Source organism: Mauremys mutica, chromosome 17, assembly GCF_020497125.1.
Source record: "Mauremys mutica isolate MM-2020 ecotype Southern chromosome 17, ASM2049712v1, whole genome shotgun sequence".
Lineage (NCBI taxonomy): Eukaryota > Metazoa > Chordata > Testudines > Geoemydidae > Mauremys > Mauremys mutica.
In genome coordinates this window covers 25,438,333-25,463,641 of record NC_059088.1, presented here as the reverse complement: position 1 = coordinate 25,463,641, position 25,309 = coordinate 25,438,333, and the positions used below count along the sequence as shown (strand labels likewise).

Sequence of the window (25,309 nt, the reverse complement as noted above, 5' to 3'; positions counted from 1 at the left end):
CAGAGGGAAATTCACCCCTCATAAAACCACACCCACCAGCTCCACATGGATGGCTGAGGCCTGGCTCGCTCTGCATTCAGTTGGCAGGCTCCCTGTTCCACCACAGGCCTCGTGTGAATCAGCAAGGTGCTGCCAACCTCAACAGCAGGCAGCGGGACTTAGTGCGTAGCGCCAGATCTCCACCGGAGAGGGGACGACTGGCAAGCCGGGTGCCCTTGGTCGATTACAGAGCAGAAATACAGGTTCAGTTGCCCTGAACTGAGATAAGCGTGAAGGGACAAACTCAGTTCTGGGATAAGCAGGCATAGCTCCATGCCTACACCAGGGCTGGATACGGGAGGAGGTTTTCCAGAGGCACAAACAGGCACATAAAAAGGAGCCTAGGGGATTTAGGAACCCCAGTTTTAGTCCAGTCCAGGGGAGCGACTCCAGAATCACACTGGTGTGACAGAGAGCAGAGCCTGGCCCCTGAATGGGAAAGTAGGATTAGTGGAGGAAAAGCCATGAGAGAGCTGAGCTCCCCCCGCCGCCCCATGACCCCCAGACCTGCAGCGTGATCCTGTTCTTAACCAGAAGCCCGATCTTGATGTCCATTAGGTTGAGGTCGCTCTCCAGCTGCTGGTTGGAGCGGATCCTCTTCACCACCTCCTCCCGCAGCTTCAGCAGCTCCGACTCCTCCCAGAAGTCGTGCTGGCTCTGCTCCAGCAGGTGGGCGAAGCGCCGGACGATGCTCAGTGGCGGGTCCCTGGCGTGGACTGGCAGGGGACAGAGGGAAATCCCCCTTGAACGCGGTTAAATGGCTACCGAGGGCTTGTCCCGCTCAGGGCCAGCATAAAGGGGCCTTAAAAAGTGGGTGGGAATGGGAACCAAGAATGCCCCCTGCACCGGTACCTCCCCAGCTGGCGTGGAGCTAGTGCAAGAGCTCTGCGCCTGCTCTCAGCATGGGCATGGATAGGAGGTGAAGCCAGAGCATGCTGCTATGTGGCTATTTGTTGATTCCAAGCTCCCTTAGGAAACACGGCCTGAAGTTAGAGCAGCCCAGAGGCTGCTCTACTTTACACCAGGGGCTGGCATAGTCTGGTGCTGTGCAGAGACCACAGGGACTGCAAAGGGGGCTTCAGCCCATACCCGAAGTGTAGGAATGGTAATGAGAAGGCAACATCCTTGCGATTAATTAAAGCCACATCTGTATTAAAAAAAAACAAAAAACAAAAAACCCACACACACTAGACAGACAGGCACTTACCCAACATCCTGTAATCCCCACGGGCCTTGTTAGCTCTCACAAAAGCCTGGATTTTAATTACAGCATTAATCTGCCAAGACAAACAAAAGGGAAGAGGGATGTTTCCTAAAGCATCCCTATAGCAGGCAGCAAATGTAAAAAGAGAGAAATTATATATACCGTATATATATTTTACACACACACACACACACACCCCATGCAACCAGCAAACTGATTAGCTGGGGTGTCAGGCAGAGGGAGCGTACTCACTGGGATCCTTCTAGACAGTGAACTCCTAGCCAGATACCTGGGGAAATGGTCTGAGCATGGGGCAGGGAGTCGGGACTCCTGGGTTCTATACCTAGATGTGAGGTTATGTGTTTTGAGCAAGTCATTGACCCGCCCTCTGCCTCAATTTCCCCTTCATCTGTGAAGTGGGTTTATTCTCTTCCTGGCTCACAGGGGATTTGCAAGGTTTTATATGTTTGCAGAGTACTTAGGGTAAAATTTCCAAAAGCATCTAAGTCAACAGGACTTAGGAGCCACAGTCACTTAGATGCTTTTGAAAATTTTACCCTGGGTCTTACCAGCTGTTGCTTTCTTCAGGAGCCGCTACATTTGGCAACAGGCTAAATGAACTCCAGACACTCAGCTTCTCAATTTTCGCAGGCAACAGACTTCTCTACCCCACACCCCTTTACCCCAAACTTTCAAAAGGGCTTAGCGACCTTGGGTGCCACACCTGAGAGATCTTAAAGGGGTCTGATTTGCAGAAGGAAAGTGCTCGGTGTGATGTTCACACACAGAGAAGTTAGATTAAAAACCTAAATCCTTTAGCTAGGAGGTTGCAATGTCACAACTTTATTTCTTAGAATTCAGAACGATAAACACACAAGAACCTAAAAACAGAGAGAGAGAAAACAGACTGCTCCCTAAGGCGGTGAGGCACCACTCACCCCACTTTGCTTTAAACTGGTTCTTTACCAGCTCTTCTGATCAAACACTTACTCAAGAACCCCCTCGTCTGCAAGCAGGGCCAGGAATGAAGGAACCACACAAGTAAACGCACACACGCAGCTCGCAATTCCAACACCATTCTCAAAACAATGCACTCAGTCCTGTCTGAAAAATCAGCCTTCTTGAGGTGGCTCTCATCCGGCACCCAAGATCACTAGGCACTGACAAATCAGGTCCGGAGGTCCACGACACGTCCCCACCCCTTCCTCTTCATCAGGTCCCTTTCCTGCAGATTTGTACATTTCAGGTGCATACTTACATAGAAATCCCACAACCTAGGGGCAAATTCTAGCCCCCGACCTAGAAACACAAAGCTCCACCCTCATCCCCAGGTCCCAAGCTGGAACGCCACATTTGCTGATTCACTTTAAGAGGGCTCCTCTTTGCTCCAGCACAAGATACAGGAGGATCTGAGCGTCTCCCTCAGGCAGAGGAAGAAGAGGGTCTAAGGACTCTCAGGGTACGTTTACACTTCGAGGTGGGGATGTAACACACTCGCGCCAGCTCTCAGCAAACTCGCTTGCTAAAAACAGCACGTAGCCACGGTAGCACGGGCGAGGCATCCTGAGCACACACCTAGCATCTCTGATCGGCGCGCGCTCGGGATGGCTGGCCCGCCCACCGCCGCCGCGGTCTATTTTTAAGCGCACGCTAGCTCAAGTACGTCTCCTTGAGCTGGGGGGAGGGAAATCACCCCCCCTCTCTCCCGCTTCAGGGGTGGGCGTACCCTCAGCCCATTTGCAAGAGGCTCTTTTCATAGCCTCTGGGGTTATATTTTCACTTGCGCTCACGGATCAGCCACTCACGTTCTTCCTGAAGTAGCGCAGCCGTTCCCGGTACCTTTTACGAGCTCGCCACATCCTCACGTATGCCTGGATCTGAGAGGAGGGAACAGAAGAGGAGAGACGGATTTGGCCATTTTAACTGGACACAGGAAGCCTTGGAGGGTCTTCTCCGAGACAACTATTTGATCCATTTCATTTAGGCTCCCTTATTCCATCTACACAGCACTAGGGGGCGCTGGGCTCCCGCGGGTGTCTTTTCTGATCACAGATAATGCCAAGATTCTTGACCCACCTGGGGTCAACATCCAGTTTGGGAAGCTATGTCCTGCCTCCCTAAGTCTCCCCCTGCAACTAGATGCAGTGACTTAGGACAGAAGTGAAGAACGTATTCTTGTTGATGTGAAACAGCTGCTACATTCCACCCCAGAGGTGGCTGCACCTCCACAGGGATTCCCATATCTAGACGGGGAAAATAGCTGCAAATAGGATGTTGTTGCTACTAGAAAACAGAGGAGCAGGGTGTGGTGGTGGTGGGGGGGGATTACAGAAGCAGACAAGGCTCCAGTACCTTTATCACAGCATCTCTGGTTTTTTGCAAGTACCGTAATCTTTGCAGGTAAGCTCTGCGCTGTCTGTATCCTCTCCAGCATGACTGGATACCCCAAGAGAAAAATCAATCAATCAATCACACACACACCAATCAAGTACAGCGTGACATTTCTGGGGTGACCCAAGGCACCAGCTTCCAGCGTGGAAAGGCCTGGTCCGTGCCCACAGGAGGAAATCCTCACACTTCTGCCAGCCGCTGGCAGCCCAAGCTGTCCTAGGAGAGCACAGAATACTCTCAACAACCCCTGCGCCTCAGCTCACCCTGCCTCGGTTAGTCTTCAACAGAGCCTGTGAAACCAGGGCTGGCACCCGCTCCAAAAACCCAAGCTGCAAGCCCCCAAAGAGAGAGGCGGCTATGGAAAAAATACAGGCTTTAACTGTGGCCACTGCATTGCTGATTTTGCGTGTACGTTCCACCCTAACCCCTCCCTTGGGTGTGTCTTCTCAGGTGGCAAGCTCTGAGGCAGGGCCTGGTTAGCACCCCGTACAGCACCTAGCACACAGGTCCCCCGTTCTTGTCCGGTCCCGAGGCCCTACCATAATAGACAGGATGACTAATAAAAGGTGTTCTCCTCTTTGTAAATAGGGGGTAATACGGGAAGTGGTCAGGATGCCTGTACAACACCCTGAAGACCCAGCGCTATATAAATGATGTCGTGCCCATCAGCGTGTGATCGGCTCGGCAGCCTGGCAGTGCTTCTCACTTGAATTTTGATAACAGCCGGTAACTGCTCCTGCAACAGATGTCTGCGGGCCACGAATTCCTGGCGGACAAGGTAGCCCCTCATGCGGGCCTGCAGCCTCACGACGAATCCTGCGTTGGATTCCCAGAGGCGTTCCCGATCGTGGGCCGCAGTCACTCCTGTGATCGTCGACTGCAGAGATAGTAGACACAGATCAGTTCAGGAAGGACTTTGAATGCGTCAGACGCACGTACACCATCCACCAATGAGAAGGGAACACCCCCAGCAGGGTCAGCAGCTGGGGTTGAACCCAGGCCATCTGGTCCTAAAAAGCACAATCCGCTGCTGTTTTGAGCTGAAGGACCAGATCCAATCAGCTCAGAGGCGGGGACAGACTCATAAGCTTCTTACTCAGTTCAGCCAATAGAGGGAGACAGAACCACACTTTGCCAGTGCGTTACATCCAAAAGTACATACAGACCCTCCCCGACTTATGCAAAACTTGAATTTTGCATAAGTCAGGTTTGCGTAACCCGGGGGCGTCTGAATGCTAGCAGGATTCAGTGACAGGACTGGATAATCCTACGGCTGGAGAGTGCATAAAAATATCCCTCGGCTTTTGGAAGCACTAGAAACCCTCATGCTCCAGGGCATGAGAATCTCTAACGGGGTCAGGAGGAAACATCTCCCTAGGGCAGGTTATCCTGTAACAGCGGGATTCTTGCACCTTTCTCTGAAGCAGCTGGCACCGCTGCTGGAGATAGGTCACTGGGCTAGATGGACCCCAGGTCTCATCCAGTCTGGCAACTCCCATGAGCCGGATGTTTAAGAGCTGGGATTGTTGCTTCCAGTGGTATGACCCAATCTCTCTTGCAAGCCTCTGGAGGGCTGGAGAACTAATGGCTTTGTTATGAACATCTCTGAAGCGCTCCGACATGTCCCAGTGGAATAACGGGCTAGAACCATGGATGCAGCCAGAGCGTTTACCACACAGCGCGTTCGCCTGGACGCCTCGCGTATCAACATCCAGGGCCCAGCAGCCGCAAGCCAGACTCTTCAGCACTTCTCCAGCCACGAGGGCTTTGATCACAGCCCCTAGCGACTGCCCCTCACCTGGATTTCCTCCCGGCTGAGGTGGGTGGAGTTAAGGACACAGTCACGCGGCCGCTCCCAGCTGCCTTCGAAGCTCTGCAGGCTGAAGTAATACACGCTGCCGTCTTTCAGCTGGTGTCTGACCCAGTGGTGTTTGGCGTTCCCTGAGCGTTGCCGTTGGGACAGGATTAGGGGAAGGAGAGCGTTAATAGAGCCCCCCCCCGCCCCACACACACACCAAGAGGAGAGGCAGCCGTAGGGTTAAACCGATCCAGCAGCAAAATGGATTTCAGTGGCCTCCGATCAGGTTTTGAAACCAAGGCTCAGCTGGTGGAACATTTAGGCAGCTCTCTATAACCCCGTCCCCAGCTTCAGAGTTCAGCTTTCAACTCCCTGCGCTCCCCACATACATCCAGAGCAAGAGCCTTCTCCCTCGCATCGGATGCCCTGCCTATAGCAACTATCTGCCAGCCCCCTCTCTCGTTTTGACACCTGCCCTGTCCTATTTCTCCCCTCGCCGTCACCCATCCTCCTCCTCCATGAGCAGCTTGATACCAACATACCATCTAACCTCTGTCTTCCTGTCCCGGCTGTGTGACTGCACCACCCAGCCTCTCTGCTAGCTCCCTCTGCACCACACACTCAGGTTTGTAGCTTATGGCTCTGCACGACCGATGCCCATGGTCTCTCATCGCCTCTACGTATGGCGCTTATGCAGCCCTTCCATCAACGTAGGATCTGAACACAGCTGTGTCCAGTGCATTTGTCCTACGGGAGCTGAGGTGCAGAGAGACTTGCCCAGAATCGGTGGCACAGCTGGGTCTCCCAAATCCCAGGCCAGGGCCCCCATCCCCCTCGTTCAGCCTCCCCTGGCGGACGTCCCCACAACTGGTCACACTGGGTCAGCCCGATGGTCCGGCTAGCCCAGGATCCTGTGTCCGACAGCAGCTGGTACCAGGCAGGAGCCTACAAACCCGGGCAGCTAGCAAGACCACCCAGTCTTCCCCTCTCGGCTTGTGGCAGTCAGAGCTTTAGGGTCAGCCACGTCTTTCCTGTGGGGTGCGTGGAAATGGGGGGTTACTGATCGGGATTGCGGTAGCCCCTCGGGGTCCCAGTCACGGACCTGGGCCTGCGGCGCTAGGTGCTGTACGGACACAGAATGCTCCCTGCCCCAAAGAGCTCTGGATGTTGGAGGCTAACCAATGCTACCCGCTGGCGATTCAGCCCCGCCCCCGCCGTTTTCAAGGTCAGAGGAGTCCGGGGCCTTTTACCCGCTTGTCCCTTGGCAGCCAGGAGGGCGGCGAGCTGTGCCTGGTAGCCCCCTGCACATTCTGCCACGATGCCGCGCAGGGAGACGTCCGGGTTACGCAGCACGCGCGCCGTCTGAGCCGGCTTCCCTTCTTTTATGGCCTGGTTGACGGCAGCAATGCCGAGAGCCACTGCGGGAAGAGACGGGGAAGGAAGGGGTTAGAAAAGGAAGAGGGTCCATTCATCCACACCCCCGCAGCGAGGTCCAGGCCTGCCTGGAAGGAGGGGACCACGGCCAGTGGCCTCCAAGCTTCCAAACAGCCGAGTTCCTGCTTCATCGGCAGCCCAGTTCACCTTCGCACCAGCCATTCCCAGTGCGTAGTTAGCAGCCGGTGGCATGAAGCTTTGGAGAAGGGGATTAACCCTTTACGCCCCCAGGGAATGTGGATTCCAGAGGGTACAGAGTACAGGTTCCTAGGGGCTGCTCCAAGTCAGATTGCAATTGGAGGATCAGGGGAGAAGCCGGACGTCTCGGAAGGATCGCCACTGGCACGGCATTCAGCGGTGTTCACTGCTGCGGCTTATGGGTCAGCATCCCAGAACTCCCGAGCCCAGCTCATCTCGCAGGGCCTACCCTGATCCCTGGGGCCGGCACCTTGAGACCTCAGAGGAGAGCATCTCGCAAGCCCTGGATATTCAGGGAGGGTGGAAAGACAAGCACCACCGGGCTAAAGAGTCTCTCCCCATCCTGCATTTCTTGGCGCGCAGGGGAATAACGGAAGAGGGCCGGGCTGCAGCTCCAGCTTGAACCTGCTCCAAGTTAGCTTCCGAGCCCTTACGTCTCCTGGCTGCCTCGGTGTCCTGATTGGCCTTGGAAACCCCTTGCTGGATCTCCTCCCACCAGAGAGCTGCTCCATCATCTCCGGTCACCTAGGAGACGGGAGGCAAAAAGTGATGAGCTGGGGAATCTTTACAAAACACATGCAGAGGCGGTGCTTCCGTCACGGAGATGCAACCACCTCTGGGGAAGGGGCGGCCGGCAAAAACAACATTTAACGGAGTGGGAGGAATTTGGCTTAAAGGCCCCAGGGCTTTTCTGGAAAATGCAACGGGACCTTTTGGAACCAGGCGGAGCAAGACGCAGGCAAGAGCCTGGAAAGAAAAAAAGGCAGAAATTCCCCATGTTGCACGGTGGCTTTGGGCTTCTAACCCAGGAGTGTGAATCCTTAACCCAGCCTTGGAATGACAGTTCTCCTCCGTCCCTCACGTCTATCAAGCTGGATCGTTCTCTGCCACACGCTGGTTTTAATGTGTCCCAAGCAACAGACTTTCCACCCCCTCCCCAGCAGCTGCTCTAGGCGGCGCAACGCCAACGGTCCTACCTGGGCTTTCTGCCTTAGCGCGGCGGTCAGCACATCGTGGTAACGCCTCGCTCCTGGGAGCGTCACGGCAGAGAACCCGGCAGAGGGCAGCAGCAGAGCAGTGAGCGTCTTCTCCGGGTCGTTCTGCGCCAGCGCCTCGTTGATCAGTCTGACGGCGAGGATCTCTGTGCCAGGAAGAACAAAGACAGCCGGTGATTCAGAGCCCAGTACAGCTCACGGAGCCCAACGCTCAGGTATAAAAGCCACTTACTGTCGTTTTCGTCTTGCACCGCCACGTTGGCGCTGTTCACGCAGGCCTGGATGTCGTTCCAGCTCAGGAACGCAACCCCGGCTTTCCCAGACCGGCGCTTCAGTTTCAACAAGTCGTCAAAATAGCTGAAAGGGGAAAGACAGAGCCAGCGCTTAGCACAGGACTGAAAGGTCCCGCATCCAAGGGTCTGAAAAACGCTGTTAGAAAATGTCAAAACGCCCCGCCGCAGGAGGCAGTCTCTTGGTTTCCAAAATGGGGAAACTGAGGCACAGAGCGGTGACGGTCACGCGTTGAGCCAATAACATAGCTAAGACTGGAACCCAGCAGTTCCGACTCTTAGTCCCGGCTTTGGCCACCCAGACTTCCACCCCTCCTGCCACAGGCAGGAATAGAACCCAGGAGTCCTGACTTCCATACACAAATTCACCGCTAACTTTCTTAACATAAGACCAACATTGTTTTCTCCTCCAGCAACAGATCCCTCTCTTGCCACCTGACCAGCAAGAAGCTGGGTCCAAGCGGTGGCTCCTGCAGGCTGCTGGGGAGATCTGCAGTCAGCCCCAGATGACCTCTGGTAACAGAACCAAGTTACGGACAGAGTTTAACCCTTCAGGTCGTGGGTTCCTGCAGGTCCTGTTTCACAGCCTCAGAAACCTCCCACCCAGCTCGACCCACCTCACAACTGTCAGGGGCCTGGCTCTGCCATTTTTAAATACCACAAAGCCTTTTAACTCATTCACGGCCAATTCACTCCACTGGAATCGTTACACGGGGCGTCATTCCCACTGAAATCCACCCAATTACCGCTGCGCGTTTGCATCCTCGATATCAGACAGGCCCAGGGCAGGGCTGACCAGGCTACTCCAGAATCCATAGACGTCCCCAGCTTCTAGCGCCCGGTCGATCAGCGCCACGGCCGAGAGCATCTCCACTGCAACGTACAGTTCCTCCTGCCCCAACTCACCCTGCAGAAGTTGGGAGGAGGGAGGGAGAACGGACACACACAACGATGATCCTTTTCTGCCCCCCAATTCCTACAGCACCCAATGTGAATCCATTTACAGTAGGGGAAACTGAGGCACAGAGAGACTTGTCCCATGCTGTCTGTGGCAGAGATTGAACCCAGAGCACCAGCCCAGGGCTTTTAGCACCAGGCCAATGAGCCGTAGCGATTCCCCCATTGTGAAGGTGGCCCCCAGGATGGCAGCAAAGAGCCGACTGTCCGACAGCCTCTGTCACCGCTCCTCCTCTCCCCGACCCCGGAGACGCCGCCCTGTCCTCACCTGCGGATGGTGTTGCTGTAGCAGACAGAGCTCGTGCTGGTACAGCTGGGCGGCGAAGGGAAACGCCTCGGGCAGCTGGGCCTCGGGGCTCATCAGTTCTCGCGCCGTCTCCGTCGCCTCCCCCCGGCGGATCGAAGCGTTGATGCGGCTCACGGCCCGCCTCACTGCGCGCCCGCGGGACAAAGGAGGCAAATTAACAGCGGGGGGCGGAACTCGGGGCTCAAAATCGAGTTCACGCCGCTTGCGCGGGAGCCGCCACGCTGCAAAAAAAGAACGCTCCAGCGGCACGGAGCGACTGCATCTCCGCCGCGTGGCGAGCTCCAGCTTCACCCCACCCCGGCCGCTGGAGTCTGTAGCCCGGCTGAACTCGAGCCAGAGATCTCCGTGTACGGACGGGAGCCGGGTCAGGGGCAGCACTGCTGCGATCCCGCCGGCTAAGACACGGGTCTCCTGGAGCCCCGGCTCTGGGCTACTGAGGAATCGTTCTGCCCGGTTCCATTCAGCGGCGATAATCGTGGGGTGTTGACTTTGGGACGACGGGGGCATCTGATGGCGGAGATCTGGGGCCCAGGCTGCCTGAAATCTGCTTTGCAACCCAGATGCCACGTGCCCCGTGCTGACGGTCCGTTACCTCTTCCGTACCACGTGCATTTTGAGCTGCACAGGGGGACTCAGGGCAGGCGTGACGCCCTCTGCCCAGGCCCGGGACTGGCCCCAGCGGCTCTTTGCTGCCTTGGCAGCAGTGCGGCATTGCAGGGCAGGGGCAGGATGGCTCCATTGGGCCAGGCAAAGTGCCCCCCAAGCAGGGACAGAAGTTAAGGATGGCCCAAGCCCCAGCAGTTCCCAGAGCTGATACAAGCTACCTCCCTTCTGCCTACCCACTGGTACACGCCCGGCCCCTATAGCAGCCTGGGCATAGCCAGACGCCAAGCGTGACGTTCAGACCCTCTGCGGCTGGGGCGCTAATGCGTTAGCATTTCCGACACACGAGAGGGAGCAAAGGCAGCAAGTGAACAGAGACAGGGAGTCCCTGCGGGGCAGGCGTCTCTCAACGATTCATTGGCCTCTCTGGCGAGGCGGCCAGCAAAGGTGCCAGTTACAGCGGGGTTGCGGCGTGGGTCACTAGGAACTGGAGCAAGGCCCAACTGCATCAGGAAGAGGCCGAGAAGCCTGGATCTGGCCTCAGACAGCGACCCTGGCTGTCCCCTTCGCTGCATGGGGGACGTGGCATGACTTACTGGCGTGTTCCTGATCTCCCTTCTCATTGGCTGCGTAGACCCCCGCCTGCACCTCCTCCTGCTCCAGCAGGTCCACGTAGCCCAGCTCCTGCGAGGAGGAAAGCAGCAGGAGCTTGCACACCAGGGAGACCCGCCCAGCCAGCCTGCGCCCCTCCCGGGACCACGCCCGCCATCCCTCCAAGGGAAGTCGCTCACATGCAGACCGGCTGCAGGGCTTCCTGAATGTCCGTGTGTCACAGGAAACCTTTAGAGCCTGGGGCTTTCACTTGATCCAGACCCGACCCAATACAGGGTGTCTGGACTGCTAGGGCCTGATCCCACAGCATCACCTGGTTTCTGTCCCTGCAATTTTCCTCCCCCGCTCCAGCCCTGCTGGGCCTTACCAGCGCTTTCTGCTCCCGGTCGGTACTCAGCTGATCCAAGTACCAGGCTGCGTTTTCCCGCTGCACACCGCGCAGGGCCAGGACGGGATCCTGCAGGGCCCGGCACAGAGCCGGAGGGTCCTGCCTCTCCAGAGCATCGTCCACGTATTCCAGCGCTCCGTGCACTAGAAGAGAGGCACGGAGACACCGCTAGAGAGCCACTAGCCTGGGGCGCTTGGTACCATGGAGCCCTGGAGTCAGCATCATTTGGTGAGGGAGGATTTAAAAGGGCAGGGGATCGGCTCAGGATTGGGCTCCACTGACCCAGCCGGCTGGCTTGGAACGTCAGCTGTTCTGTGAATGGTCCTTTGTCGAGGAACCCGTTTTGAAAGGGCTGGTTGATGTGTGTGCAATATGCTAGCTCCATCCTGTCCCCTTATAGCAGCTGGCTCACAGAAAAGAGCCTGCTACTGCTGCCAGCTGATGGAGCGACTCTCTGCCCCCTACTGATGACCCACGAGCTTTGATTTTCTAGCATACCCGCAACGAAAGTTAAAAACTGCTCTTATCAGCAGAGCTCAAAGCTCTTCGCCAAGGAGGGCAGTATCTTGATCCCCATTGTACAAATGGGGAAACTGAGGCACGGGGCGGGGGAGGAGAGTGCCTTCTCCAAGGTCACCCAGCAGTGTGGTGGCAGAGCAGAGACTAGAACCCAGGTCTAAGGCATCCCAGTCTAGTACGCCAGCCACTAGGCCACACCCACTGATGGTGGCGCTCGACCTTGACTGATGACTAGACCAACATAAGTCTGCCCCAGCTTCAGCCAACAGAGCTGCTCATGCATTAGAGGCTTGTGCTTCAAAAATCCAGAGGTCTGGGGTTCGATACCCGCTACCAGCCACCCACACAGGGGCAATGCATTAGGGCTTGTCTACACACGAAAGACAATCCGGAATAAGGTTGTGAATTTAAAGTGGATTAGCTATTCCTGATTAATCCACTTCCAAAACGGAGTTAAACTAATTCACAGTGACCACACAAAAGCCCCATAGGAGCAGGAGGCAGAGCTCAGTGGTTTGAGCATTGGCCTGCTAAACCCAGGTTGTGAGGTCAATCCCTGAGGGGGCCATTTAGGGATCTGGGGCAAAATCAGTCCTTGGTCCTACTAGTGAAGGCAGAGGACTGGATTCAATGACCTTTCAAGGTACCTTCCAGTTCTATGAGAGAGTATATCTCCATATATTATTATTTATACAATAAAAGGCACTTATCCTGGAATAGGAGCATCTCCATCCCTGCAGTCAATCAGGCCTAGCGATTCCCTGGGTAGACAAGCTCTTATAAAGGAGTTTACCCAGGTTACCTGCTTCAGGGATTCCCTTTGTGCCAGGGGGAGTCAGCGAAGGAACCATGTGGAGAACCTCAGGCTGCTCCTGAAATGAAACCCTTTGCCCCATAATGGGGAGGGAGAGATTCCCCGCCTATTGCTCTTGATCAGGACTCTGAAAACAAGTAGTGGGGGCACAGCCTCTGCTCTGAAGAACCCAGCCTGGGTCTCACATGAAACAAAGCCTTTTGGGAGAGCTAGTTAGTGTTGGGCAGATCTCCCACGCCAAGAGGACGTGCTCAATAAGCAGCATATCTACTCCAGCAGCTCTCGGGGGGGCACGTTGCTTTGCTCACCGTTGACTTTGTTGATGTTCCCTTGTATTTCTGCCTGAGTCAGACACCGGTCGTAAATATCCTCACTTTCCGGGCTCTCCTGCAGGTACTGAAGAGGGAAAAGCCACCCACCATTGCACATCTTCACCTAGATGCACCCCGCTTTTCTCCAAACGCACCCCCATATCCACCAGCTCTGCCCACCCAACGTTCCTCCTGTGGCCAGGTCAGCCAGCTTTAGGCCAGCCCTCCACTTCCTTTCCTGGCTGCAGAGAAATCCACCCTGCGTTTGCTCTCGATCCATTTCGAAGATGACTCGAGCCCTGAACTTTAGGTGTCAAAGCGCGAGGAGCCTCCTCCAATCATGATGCACTTCACATCGCCGTGGGCCACATTTAGGATAAGAACCTACCACTACCACCAGGTAACACTGAGTGCTCTGCCCTTACCTGGTTCCTGGCATTGCCAGCTTTCTCCATCTTCACCTGGAACAGCATCTCCTGGTAGACGGCAGCGAGGTTCTCTCGCAAGTTGAGCAGCATGGCGCTGGGATTGTGCAGGGCCGCCATGGTCTGCTCCACCACCCCCCTCTCCACGGCTTCGTTGATGGCGAGGACGGCGGCATGGACTAGACCAGGCGCGGCAAGAGAGAGAGAGAGACAGAAGAGCATCGTGTGGTCAGAGGCTGGAGCGACAGGATTTGAGACTTTCCATTTATCTGTGGCCCGGATCTACACAGTGACAGAGCGTTGCAACTCCTGGATTTTAGGGGGCTTGAAAAAACAGTCACCAGAATCCACAAACCCTGGGTTGGGCGGTTGCTCTCTATACAATGCAGGGGGAGAGAGGGGCACCTGGGACCGGGATCCACAAAAGCCAGCGCGCTAGGCAGGGAGGTGCCTAAGGTAGCTAATGGGAGATGCTGATGGGTCCCACCCCTCTCCCGGACTGGAGGCAAGGTTGTGATCCACAGGCAGGATCCACTCTCCTGGAGTCAGGGGTCTAAGCAGCATGCACCTACCGTAACTCTCCCTTGACAACCATTAACCCTGTGGATCGCTAACCACTAGGCTACAGCCACTGAAGGTTGTGCTCCATTGGTTGGTCTACTGACGGCTAGACCAACACGAGCCTGCCCCATAAAGAGGCCAAACACATTCAGGTTTACAGAGCTGGATTAAGCCAAAAGATCCCAGGGAGGGACTCAGACAAGCGCCGCTGCGGGAAAAACCACCCCTCACGCGTTATCCTAGGGAGTAAAATCACCTGCCGCCTCATCCACGGAGAGCTCGCTGGCGAGAATCCCGCCGATCTTGCTGAAGGCTGGCATCTGCAGGCCGTATTTCTCCAGCTCCCGCTTCATGTTGTTAATTTCCTCCTCTGGAACAGAGCAAGCCCAGTCAGTGAGTACACACCCGTTTGGGCCGGGCCTGGCACCACACTCCTGCTGACATTTCTGTGTACCGTGAGGATGGCAAGCAGAGGCCCCAAGCAGGAACGGGCCCCGGGGATGCCAGGCACTGTACAGAGACTGAACCCCCACCCTAAACGGCAGGTGACGTCAATGGACATCAGCCAAGTTAATCCGCACCAGGAGCCCCCTATGCGGTACCACAGGCTTCACTGGAGCTGTACATGTGCACAGGGATCCAGTGCAGAATCAGGGCTATACGGTAAAGAGACATTCAGTGTCCCAAAAGAGAAAAGCTAACGCAGCCAGCAGCAGGATGTGTTTCTGTCTCTAATGTCAACAGGGCTGAATTGGGTCCATACATCCCAAATGAGAGAGTGTGGTCCAGTGGGCAGGCCTGGAGTCAGGACACCTGGATTTTATTCCCACCTTTGCCACTGATCTACCCTGTGACCTTGGGCAAGTCACTTCCCCCTCCCTGGGCTTCTGTTTTCTCTCCCACACTTTGCCCATCATGTCTATTTAGACAGTTCAGGGCAGGAACGGTCTCTTAACATGTGCACGTACAGCACCTGGCACAGTGGACTACTGATCTCTTTAGTTAACTACTGAGATACAAAAAAAAAAAGTCAATTTTCTATCTGAGCTTAAGGAAAGCTCCTTATAAATAAAAAGCCTGCTGAAGCATCCCCTCTGCAGAACAATTCCAGAGATACAAGCAGTAAATACAGATCAGCTAGAGTTAACCAGGAAACCCCCAGAAACTAGCCCAGATTTGTCCTTTACCATCCCATACCTGTAAAGTTCACTTTCCCGTATAAATCCTGGATCTGTGGAGCCAGCCCCAGCTTAAACAAGTATAAACTGAAAATTTAAAACAAACACACTTCATGGATGAATTTAACAATCCAGTTTTTTCCTGACACACAGTAACACGCACACACTACAGGGTTTTTAATCCATACAGTAGATGACCCAGTAAGCTCTGTGGTCTGGTCATTAGAACACAGAACTGGGAGATCACGGTTCTGCAATGCCAGCTCTGTGACTGGCTTGCTGTATGACCTCAGGCAAGTCACATCCCTTCCCGGGCCTCAGTTTCCCCATCTGTAAAACAGGGACGATACCCCTTTGTAAAGCATAGACACCAGCACTCTGTGACCCAGACTAGCTGTCTGCTGCCTTCCAGAGAGACTGAGGTAGTTGCTTTGACCTTGGAAGTGCTAAATAAACTGGACCCCATCTCTCCCTCCCTCTACCAGTCACATGTGTTCAGTCAGAACCCCCCCTTGTCTTAAAAGGGAGGGGGACGCTGTCAGGGTGTTCTCCCCTCAGCTTTGGGATCAGTCCACCCCTCTGCTCTGAAACAGCCCAGACCCAATGGCTTTACGGGCCTGGGGCACCCCTCCCACCCCCTCCATGCCCCATATTTTGCGTGGATTATATTTATAACATTTTGTCACGGCATTTAGAGTCTGTGGCAGGCCTCTCTGTGTGCGTTTGAAAACCTAGGCCTAATATTTCCAAACTTGGGGGCCTAAGACTGGGCACCTAGAGAAAGTGGCCGGATTGTCAGAGGCACTGAGCACCCCCCCCACACACCCAATGGGAGCTGCAGCAAAATACCTTTGGGGAACAAATTTAAAAAAACAAACAAACAGGGGACGTAAGCATAGAATTGGATACCTAAATCCAGTCACGCAGATCCCACACACACACACACACACACACATGCCATGCGTGGGAGTCGTCTATCAGACATGGCGTTAAACATGTGCATGGGAGTTTAAGGATCGGGACCCAAATCTGAGAATTACTGGCCTCAGGAGATAAACATACAACAGCCACCAGAGGGCGCAGGTATCATTGATTAAAATCTACAGGCAAAAAAAACAACCTCCTCAGTTCCTGTAACTAGGGCTCTACCAAATCCACAGCCATGAAAAACACATCACGGATCGTGAAATCTGGTCTTGCGTGTGCTTTTACCCTATACTATACAGATTTCACGGGGGAGACCAGCGTTTCTCAAAGTGGGGGTTCAGACCCATAAGGGAGTTGCAGAGGGGATTGCAAGGTTATTTTAGGGGAGCCGCGGTATTGCCATGTTTATTTCTGCGCTGCCTTCAGAGCTGGGTGGCCAGAGAGCGGTGGCTAGTGGCCAGACGCTCAGCTCTGAAGGCAGTGCCCTGCCAGCAGCAGCGCAGAAGGGTGACAATACCATACCGTGCCAGGCCACCCTTACTTCTGTGCTGCTGCGGGCGGCAGCGCTGCCTTCAGAGCTGGGCTCCCGGCCAGCAGGCAGAAGTAAGGGTAGCAGTACCACAACGCCCCCTCGCCGCCCCCCCACAATAACCTGGCAAGCCCCCTCCCTTCCAACAATTCCCTTTTGGGTCAGGACCCCTACAATTAGAATACTGTGAAATTTCAAATTTAAAAATAGCTGAAATCATGAAATTTACCATTTTTAAAATCCCGTGACCATGAAATTGACCAAAATGGACCGTGAATTTGTTAGGGTCCTACCTATAATCCCAGAGACACGCAACCCGTTTACGCGTTACATCCTGGATTTCTCCCTCACCTCAGAGCATGAATGCAATAGACCACCCGTGGCATGTTCTTCTTGTCGTAGATGTCTGTCGTCTCCGGGTGAAAGATCTGTTGGCAATACAGACAGCACCCATGTAAGTGCCAATTAGCTTTAACTATTTGGCAGCACACTATAGCCAAAGGGCTAGACATGGGCTGGAGACTCAAAAGACCTGGGTTTGATTCCCCGTTCTGCCCTGACCTACTGGGTGACCTTGACCTGCCTCTCAGTTTTCCCATCTGTAAAATGGTGACAGTGATACCGATCTCCTATGTAAAGTGCTTTGAAGACCTGAAGCTGAGAAGCGCTAGGGATTATCGTTACAGTCTTTGCTGACACAGAGGGCCAATGCTGATCCGTGTGGGGAACAGCTTCCACATGGTCCCATGGGGAGAACGTGATTCAACAGACCACTCTGTCGAGCATCTGGCAGGATTTTACAGCCGTCTAGACTTCTACTATTAATGCAGCAACCCCTTAACGCCCCCTCCTTCCACGAGTTTCACTCTCGGGTCACTGCAACTCTCAGATGGAGAAGGGATCGCTCATGCAGACCTGACTGCGCCCTAGAAAGTCTTACGCCCCTGCTGGGCAGGAGACAAAAGGAAGGTTCCTTCACGTCCACAGGGTTTCAAATGAAGATTTCATTAGCCTGACCAGCTGCCTTTGACTCCACAAGGTGTTGATGATACACCCGGCTGGGTGGAATCACTCGAGCGGCTCCCGCTCACGCAAAGGGGCTCTGTGTTTTTAATCAAAGCAGAAAGCACGTCTCATCTTTTCCAGGCTCTGCTTTTGGCCCGGACACGCTGATGCTAATACATTACCGTAGGAAGCCCCAGGTGGGCCATGGCCTTGCGCCAGTGGTTGATATTATCCGTGTGTCGAAAATGAAGTCCAGTTGCCTGGAAAAAAAAAAAAGGAGGAGAGATTAAACACGGGGTTAGAATGACCCTTCCGTTTTGGGTGTGTTATGCCATTGTTGCCCACTAGGGGGTTTCTTGCGCCTTCCTCCGATGACGCTGGTCCTGGACACCGAACCGAATGCACCAGCTACATCTTGTTCTTCCAAACCCATTTAAGCCAGTCCAGGCCACGAGCAATGCAGCGGTGACCCTGATTAACCGTCAGCTCTGCATGGACCAGGTCTGGAGCGAGCTCTGTCGGAAGCCCGCCCAAAAAAAGATCACCCATCCATCCACCTTTGACGCAGGAGAGGCTGATGCAACGCCAGCGTCATGCGGCGCTCAGCTTACTCATAGACACAACATAGCAAAGATTTGGCACATGAGCCATTTGACACCTGCAAGGAAATCAGGCAGGTCTTGCAGCACACACCAGTATCATCACCTAGAATTAAAAGGATTTCTTGTTCACACTGAATCGCATCAATCGAGCGAAGGCCCCAATCCTGCACAGACGTATTTGTTTGTACGTACTGCAGTAGCACATAGGTGCTTCAGCCAAGGACCCATTGTGCTAGGCACTAGACAAACACACAACAAAAAGAAGATAACAATAGTCCCTACCCCCAAAAAGGGCTTAACTTTAGTCACAGTAAATAACCCATCAAAAAATCAACCAATCGGTTGCATTGCAGGATCAGAGACTAACGTGTTAATTGCATTTTCTTTTTAAATGTTCTGCTTTTCAAACAATTTTACAAACATTCATATAGGGCCAGATCGGCCAGAGACTCTCACACCTGAATAACTCTGCTCACAGGAGTCAAATTAAGCATGTGCTTAAGTCTTTGCAAAACGAGAGCCTTCGTTCATGCAGCAGGGGTAGTTAATCTAAGAGGATACGAACAGATTCAAAAGCATCTACCCAATAAAGATTTTCCCATTGATTTCAGTGGGAACAGGATCGGCCCCTACAGCTCTGGATTCCTTATGTTTTATGCATCATCACATCATGTATCAGAAATAGACACATGGGCTGCATTTATCCAAGACAGTCTTTGATACGTTGGAAATAGAAGGGGACTTCAAAAGGCCCTCGGGGTCTAGAATGAATCACCAACAACCTTTAAAAAGGAGCCTTTTTTCCTGCCTGGATTCCCAGTCACGCTAGGTGTCTGGAACAAGGTGCAGAGATTTAATCATTTAATTTGGAGCAGGGATGGGATGCTTACAAAAGGAGGATGGAACCCACATGCCGCTGTGTCAGCAAATAAATTAATTGCTACAGTAAAATAAATTCCGTTTTAGGTCACGTATAACCAACCTGTCACACATCCAACACAGGCAGCATCTCACATGCCAGTTCCATACTGTGGCTAAAATGTTGCGGTGTTCAGAGAAACTGAGCGTTTAAGAGAAAGTCATTGGACCTAGCAGAGTGGATTTAGGTTAAACCTATTAGGGCCCTTAATTCTCATTCACACCAAGCTCCCCCCGCCCCACCCCCCGGCTTTTTACAGCGCTCTGGCAGTGTAAAGTCTTCTGTGCATGAATGGGTTGAAATTCACCCCTTTACAGAAAGCTAGCAAAAATGCTGATGTGCTTAAGGTGGGATTTTCATCAGCATTGACTTGCACCGGTGCAGAGTTAAGCCAGCGTGGCAGGCTTTTGAAACTCCCAGACTTCAAGATTTTAAAGCCCCATTTTGAAGATTTAAGCGGCTCGTTAGCGTTTGCATTGGCCTCTTAGAGGGGTAAATTTCTACCTTATACAAGGGACACAGACTGACAAGCTGTGGGCACTTGCTCCCCACATGTGGTTATCCAGTTGAGTCCCCTGGCCAGCATTTCTAAAGCTGAGCTCTGAAGGTTTTATTCTGCCACCCATCACCACAGTATTTGAGCATCTAAAAAAAAAAAAAAAAACTCAAAACTTTGGTGGCAACACAAGTTTCAGACAGGGAATCTCTTGATCTGAAGAGAAATGGTCTTCTACTGATCTACACCCTCTCTACATGGATTGATAGTGCTACCCAGCACTTTATAGAGCTGGATAGGCACTAATTAACTTTCACAACACCCCCTTTAATTTAGAGGGGGGCGTTATTCAGATTATTAAGTGAACATAGGCTGGTCCGTTTCATTCATGCCTCTCATCAGTTTCACTCCCAACATTTACTTCAGAGAGGATCTGGTTTGCACAAGTGCTGAGCAATGGCAGTTCCCGTCAGCTCCAGTTGGAGAGGTGCCAGTGGTTTAAGTTCTTTGCCCGAAGCCAGACAACGAGCCAGGATTGGAACCCAGGTCTCCAAAAGTCCCAATCTCAAACTCCCTCCCTCTAACCCAAGCAAATCCCGTCACCCGACTCCTTTACCTCGTAGCGCGTCTGCTCACGGTCATAAATCTTTTTCAGCGGGACGATGTCTGGTGCAAAGCAGTGTCCCAGCTTGGCAAGGACGACCCCGTTCCGTAAGCTCTCCTCCAGCTCCGTAGGGGAGGCCAGCTCCTCGTTCAAACAAGCCTCCATCCATCTGGAACAAAAGACGGAAAACCGGTTAGGGAGACAGTTGTTTTCACAAGACCTGCACTTGATGCGGTAGCAGCGTACTGGTCTCCCACCAACCCTACGGGGCGTTCCAGACACAGCATAGCCACCGGGTTGGGCTTCAGGATACTGAGATGTGTAACGATGAAAAAAATATTTTGCATCTGTTCAGACAGTGCTTTTTCCTCCTGGGTTTCTGCATTTTACAGACAGGAGACAGCAAGGCACAGAGCTGACTTGGCCTGGCCAAGGTAAGTGGAAAATGCAGCAGTCAGGAATCCACTTGTGCCCGAGCCCATGCTCAGAGCCCTTTGCTTCCACTTACTGTTTGCTGGTAGTCTAACAACATTGCCTCTGGCTTTCCAGGCCGGCCACCCTTTATTCACAGCAAAAAGAAATGTCATATCTCCCCCCCCCCCCCCGCTTTATATTTCCTATAAAAGCCAGAGTAAAAAATGGTATTGCTGATCCCTATAAGCCTATCTACTGGGTGAGTGGGTGGGGGTGGGGGTGAAAGACTGACAGCAAAGACAACCTTGAAGGGTCAGGGTGTGCAAGATTTTCTTTGCTTTATTGTAAGCAGTTTTCAGTTACTCCTCCGCACTCCCCCCCCCCATTGCCTTTCATGTCCCTTCCCCCTCTCCTAGGGGTCACAACCCACTTGTGAAGAAACACAGATCAGCCCATGCATGCCAGCATTGCGGGGAAAGGAGTGACTTCAGAAGTCCCAACACCGGTGTTTGATTTAGAAGGCAAAACCTGTTATGCAGGAGACAGTTAAGGTAGGTCAACATAACCCTGACAGGGCCCCTCTCATGAATCAGTCATCCTTCCTATGGGAATGCTCGCTCACCGTTTCGCTTCCTCTAAGCGACAGAGATATTGATAGGCGACATTCTGTCTCCTCTGCTCATCCATCTCATCGGCGGTGAGACGCTCATCTGGACAATTCGAGAGAGACGATACCAGGTCAAGCGTGGACAAGAGTTTAGGTTTTGTTAAAACAATAATAATAATTAATTAAAATATTTCAATTAAGATTTCAGAAAACTTGGTAAAAATATTCCCAGGATTTCCAATGCCAATGGCCTCTCAACATCTCCTGCGTTGTTTGCTGCACATATTTTGCACCACCGTGCTAATGCACAAGAACCTGAAAGTGAATTCAACCGGTCTCTTCTCACTGTCCACACTGAAGGAAATGCAAGACAGAACCACAGCATCAGTGGTGAAGGACAATTTTTTAAAACTGTCGGTTGCAATAAGCAAAAGGCGTTTGCCAAAAATCTGAGTTTTTAAATATGTATTTCTAACCGCACTCTCCCATTTCAGCTCTTAGATTTATGCAAAATTACTTTTTAATACCAAAAACAGTATGAATTTTGTGTTTCGGTGGCCACAGCAGCAGACTCTGCCCCAGCGCCATGTCCTGACTAGATGAGCATTAGCAGAAATTAAAAGCCACAAACTTCCATTCCCACCATGGAAAACACCAACTGAAGTGACTTCATCTACAGTTATGAATCACAAGCTGGCTGAGGCGATGCACACACTGAAGAGAACAGTTGTACGGTACTAGAGGGGGGATGGACTATCACATGACTTAATAACCCTTTCCATCTAACGGCTATTATGTTCTGGCTGTCTACTTTCTTTTTCACATGTAAACAGATCTGGTTTTCCCTTCCCACGCTGCATGGCTAGCCAAAAGAGAGAGAGAGAGCACGCTGGGTTAACAAGTCCCTGTTGTACTCAGTCAATAGGTCATATTTAAAATATCTTCAGCCAGATTTGTAGTTTTTGCACTCACACACGCCTTGTGTGTTCAAAGCTTCCTAGAGACAAAATCAGACACATACACACTCTCTAAAATCCATATTCCCTAGAAATCTTGCCAGCCCTTCCCTCCCATCTCCTGCTGTGTATTGGCTACTATCTGAAAGGGCTCTGCCCTCACTGACATCCTACCCACAAAATATTACCCCTACCCCTATGCTCCTCTCCTTTAGGCCCCGTTACCATAGCATTCAAGCACCTCACAATACTTATTCTCCCATCATCCCCATGGAGTGCTATTGTCCCCATTTTACAGATGGGGAAAACGGAGGCTCAGAGCAACTAAGTGACTTGCCCAAGGTCACACAGGGGGTCTGTTGCAGAGGAAGGAGTTGACTGTGGGTTCCAAACTGACCACTAGATCATCGCCTGACTCTAAAGGAGAAACAGGAATCGCCCAACAAGACCCACAAACTGTGCCCTAACTGGCAACCATCACTCTGTCTGTCCGTCCATCTCAGGGCCAGCACTCCTCCCCCCCACCGCCAGATTCCTTTGATTATCCATCCTGGACGCTGTTTATCCTGTCAGCCCTCTCAAGCCCTACCCACACACCACTGGCTGGCTGGCCCAAACCCAGCTCTCTGTCTGATCCCAGCCTGCCTGCCTGCCTGCCTCTCCATCTGGCACCAATCCCTGAGCACCCCAATTATCTGTGCCCTATCTACAGTCCGGTCACTGGCCCCTACCCCACCTGCCCCCTCCCGCACACCCAGACCTGTCCCCTGTCTGCCCCAGGGTCGGGACCACATATCCCTATACCCGTCGGTCCCCCCGCCCCATCTCCAACCCATTGTCCGCCCCCACCAGCCACTCCCGGGTGTCTGTCTGTCCGCCCCTTCCAACACACCCCTTCCTGTCTGCAGCTCCCCACTGCTCCCGTCCATCAGCCTGGCTGCTTGTCCCCTCTCCTCTCCTGCCCCACAGCAATGTCCGTCTGTCCCTCCCAGCAACCCCCCCCCAAGCTCCTGTCCATCAGTCTGTCCCCCAGCCTGGCTGCCCCCTTCCACCGCACCCCTTCCTGTCTGCAGCCCCCCACCGCTGCTGTCCATCAGCCTGGCTGCTTGTCCCCTCTCCTACCCTGCCCCACAGCAATGTCTGTCTGTCCGTCCCAGCAACCCCAGCTCCTGTCCATCAGTCTGTCCCCCAGCCTGGCTGCCCCCTTCCACCGCACCCCTTCCTGTCTGCAGCCCCCCACTGCTCCCGTCCATCAGCCTGGCTGCTTGTCCCCTCTCCTACCCTGCCCCACACCAATGTCTGTCCGTCCCAGCAACCCCCCTGCCCGCCCGGTCTCACTCACAGCCCGTCCGGGCCGGCCCGGACTCCGCCGCCGGCTCCATCCCGCTCCGCCCGGCTCGGCTCCACCCGGCTCGGGAGTCGGGATTTGAATCTCCCGCCGCCTCCAGTCCTCCCCCAGCTGCTCCAGGACACGTGGCTGCGCCGCGGGGCAGGCTGGGGAATGTAGTCCTGGGGGGTGGGGGGTGGGCACAGAGGGGGGAGGGGTTTCTTGGGCACTGAGCACTGCCCAGGGGGGTTCCCCTGGACACAGGAGGGTGGGGAGTTACCCTAGACACAGGGGGTTCCTGGGCACAGTTGTGGGGGGGTCCCCTGGACAGGGAGGTCCCAGGGCACAGCCTGGGGGTACCCTGGGTATGGGGAACAGCCTGGGGGTGGGGGTAGTTTTGCACTCCCCCCACCCCGGGGCTCATCTGATCCCTGGCTCCACAAACCAGGCTCCACATCTACCCCTTGTCCCCACTGCCCCTCCCTGCCCCATGCACTGCAGGCCATAGGATGTGGGAGGTGGGGAGGGGAGGAGGGTAAGTGCTAGAAAGGGTCAACGATACTGTCCCAACCCCCACTCCCAGTAGCCCTGTAGTGTGTAGGGAATGGGGGGGCTGCCACTGCATCTCTCACTGGTGTTTGAGTCCCCTGCAAAACAGCCCTTACATTAGTGGGGAATAGAGACCTCTCTCTCCCCCAGCCTCTGACATCTGCACCCCCAATATAAACCAATAGAGAAGAAGGAGATCTAGTGGCTGGAGCAGGAAGAATAGGCAGCAGGACTCCTGGGTTCTGTCTCCACCAGTGGGAGAAGAGTGGGGTCTTGAAAGTCAGGACTCCTGGATTCTGGGACTGACTCACTATCTGACTGTGGGCAATTCTCTTCCCCTTTCTGTGCCTCAGTTTTTCCATCTGTGAAATGGGAAGAATGAGATGGTATCACAGTCACTGACACTTAATTCTTCAAAGCTGTCACTAATGCTGCACCCATGGGGGTCATTCAGAAGTTTGCAGGGACAGAACTGAAACATGTGTCCCCTCTGTTCCAAGCACACAGATCCCTGCCACTTTAACTACAAGAGAATCTCCATTAGCTCTTAGCAGTATAGGGCCTGTGACACACAACAGAGCCCTTCTGATTCCACCCAGCAGAGGGCAGCAGACCACGCATGCTAGCCAGTTCCTTGCAGCCTTCACCTACCTCCCAAGGGTGTTGTAAGGTTTAATTAATTAATGACTGAGGCACACAAGTGAGAATGGCAGGGTGTTATGTTCACTCTCTTAATACACCCCAAAGGGCTCTGATGTTGTCAGTGGAGGCAGGTGATTGTGCCGCTTTGTCAGGTTGTTTTGTGCTGTTCATGCAACCATGCCCTGGAACAATGTGGAATGCAGGGCCAGATCCGTCCCTGGGGTCAATTCCACTGGAGCCCGGGGAGTTACACCAGGGCTAACTCTGGCCTGTGATTCTCTGCAGCTACTTGGAAAGGGGCATGTCTTCAGCACCTGTCATGCATCATGTCCCGATCTGAATGAGCTGGAGCGAGGAGTTGGCCTCCTTTGTTTTACAAAACACTCTGCAAAAGCCACTGATGAAGTGACCCGTGCTAATCCTGTTGGCTTGCACACTAAATTACCCAGCAGCTGCAAGGGCTGTGGGTATACCCCTAACCCCCATGCACCCTGCCCAGTGCTGGAAGTCAGGGTGCCAGAACTAAGGAAGGAGAAGAGAACAGCCCTACAATTAGACTGAAAAGCAGTGTGGTCCAGTGGCCTGGGGCTCTGGAGATTTGGTGTCTGTTCCTGACTCTGCCAATTACTTGCCGGGTGACCTTGGCCAACTCACTGCAGCTCCGTGCCTCAGTTTCCCCACCAACCCTGTGTCATGTCTTATAGAGCA

At 53.6% G+C, this 25,309-nt stretch overlaps 1 protein-coding gene across 1 annotated transcript in view; it reads right to left on the bottom strand.

The window, feature by feature from the left end:
* IQGAP3 (IQ motif containing GTPase activating protein 3) overlaps nt 1–23,541 on the bottom strand; it is a 44,011-nt gene extending 20,470 nt beyond the window's left edge. The window contains exons 1-23 of the mRNA XM_044990696.1: nt 23,426–23,541; nt 21,143–21,230; nt 20,119–20,275; nt 17,668–17,745; nt 16,832–16,908; nt 15,044–15,111; nt 14,103–14,216; nt 13,286–13,464; nt 12,858–12,945; nt 11,196–11,359; nt 10,813–10,900; nt 9,575–9,738; nt 9,096–9,256; nt 8,292–8,416; nt 8,042–8,205; nt 7,499–7,589; nt 6,683–6,850; nt 5,433–5,575; nt 4,341–4,511; nt 3,596–3,679; nt 3,049–3,120; nt 1,247–1,316; nt 547–755 (exon numbers count right to left, since the gene is read on the bottom strand). Of these exons, the coding sequence (XP_044846631.1) occupies nt 547–755; nt 1,247–1,316; nt 3,049–3,120; nt 3,596–3,679; nt 4,341–4,511; nt 5,433–5,575; nt 6,683–6,850; nt 7,499–7,589; nt 8,042–8,205; nt 8,292–8,416; nt 9,096–9,256; nt 9,575–9,738; nt 10,813–10,900; nt 11,196–11,359; nt 12,858–12,945; nt 13,286–13,464; nt 14,103–14,216; nt 15,044–15,111; nt 16,832–16,908; nt 17,668–17,745; nt 20,119–20,275; nt 21,143–21,230; nt 23,426–23,465 (2,763 nt within the window). The 5' untranslated portion in view covers nt 23,466–23,541. The remainder of the gene's footprint in view (nt 1–546; nt 756–1,246; nt 1,317–3,048; nt 3,121–3,595; nt 3,680–4,340; nt 4,512–5,432; nt 5,576–6,682; nt 6,851–7,498; nt 7,590–8,041; nt 8,206–8,291; nt 8,417–9,095; nt 9,257–9,574; nt 9,739–10,812; nt 10,901–11,195; nt 11,360–12,857; nt 12,946–13,285; nt 13,465–14,102; nt 14,217–15,043; nt 15,112–16,831; nt 16,909–17,667; nt 17,746–20,118; nt 20,276–21,142; nt 21,231–23,425) is intronic.
* Nucleotides 23,542–25,309: the final 1,768 nt, after the last annotated feature.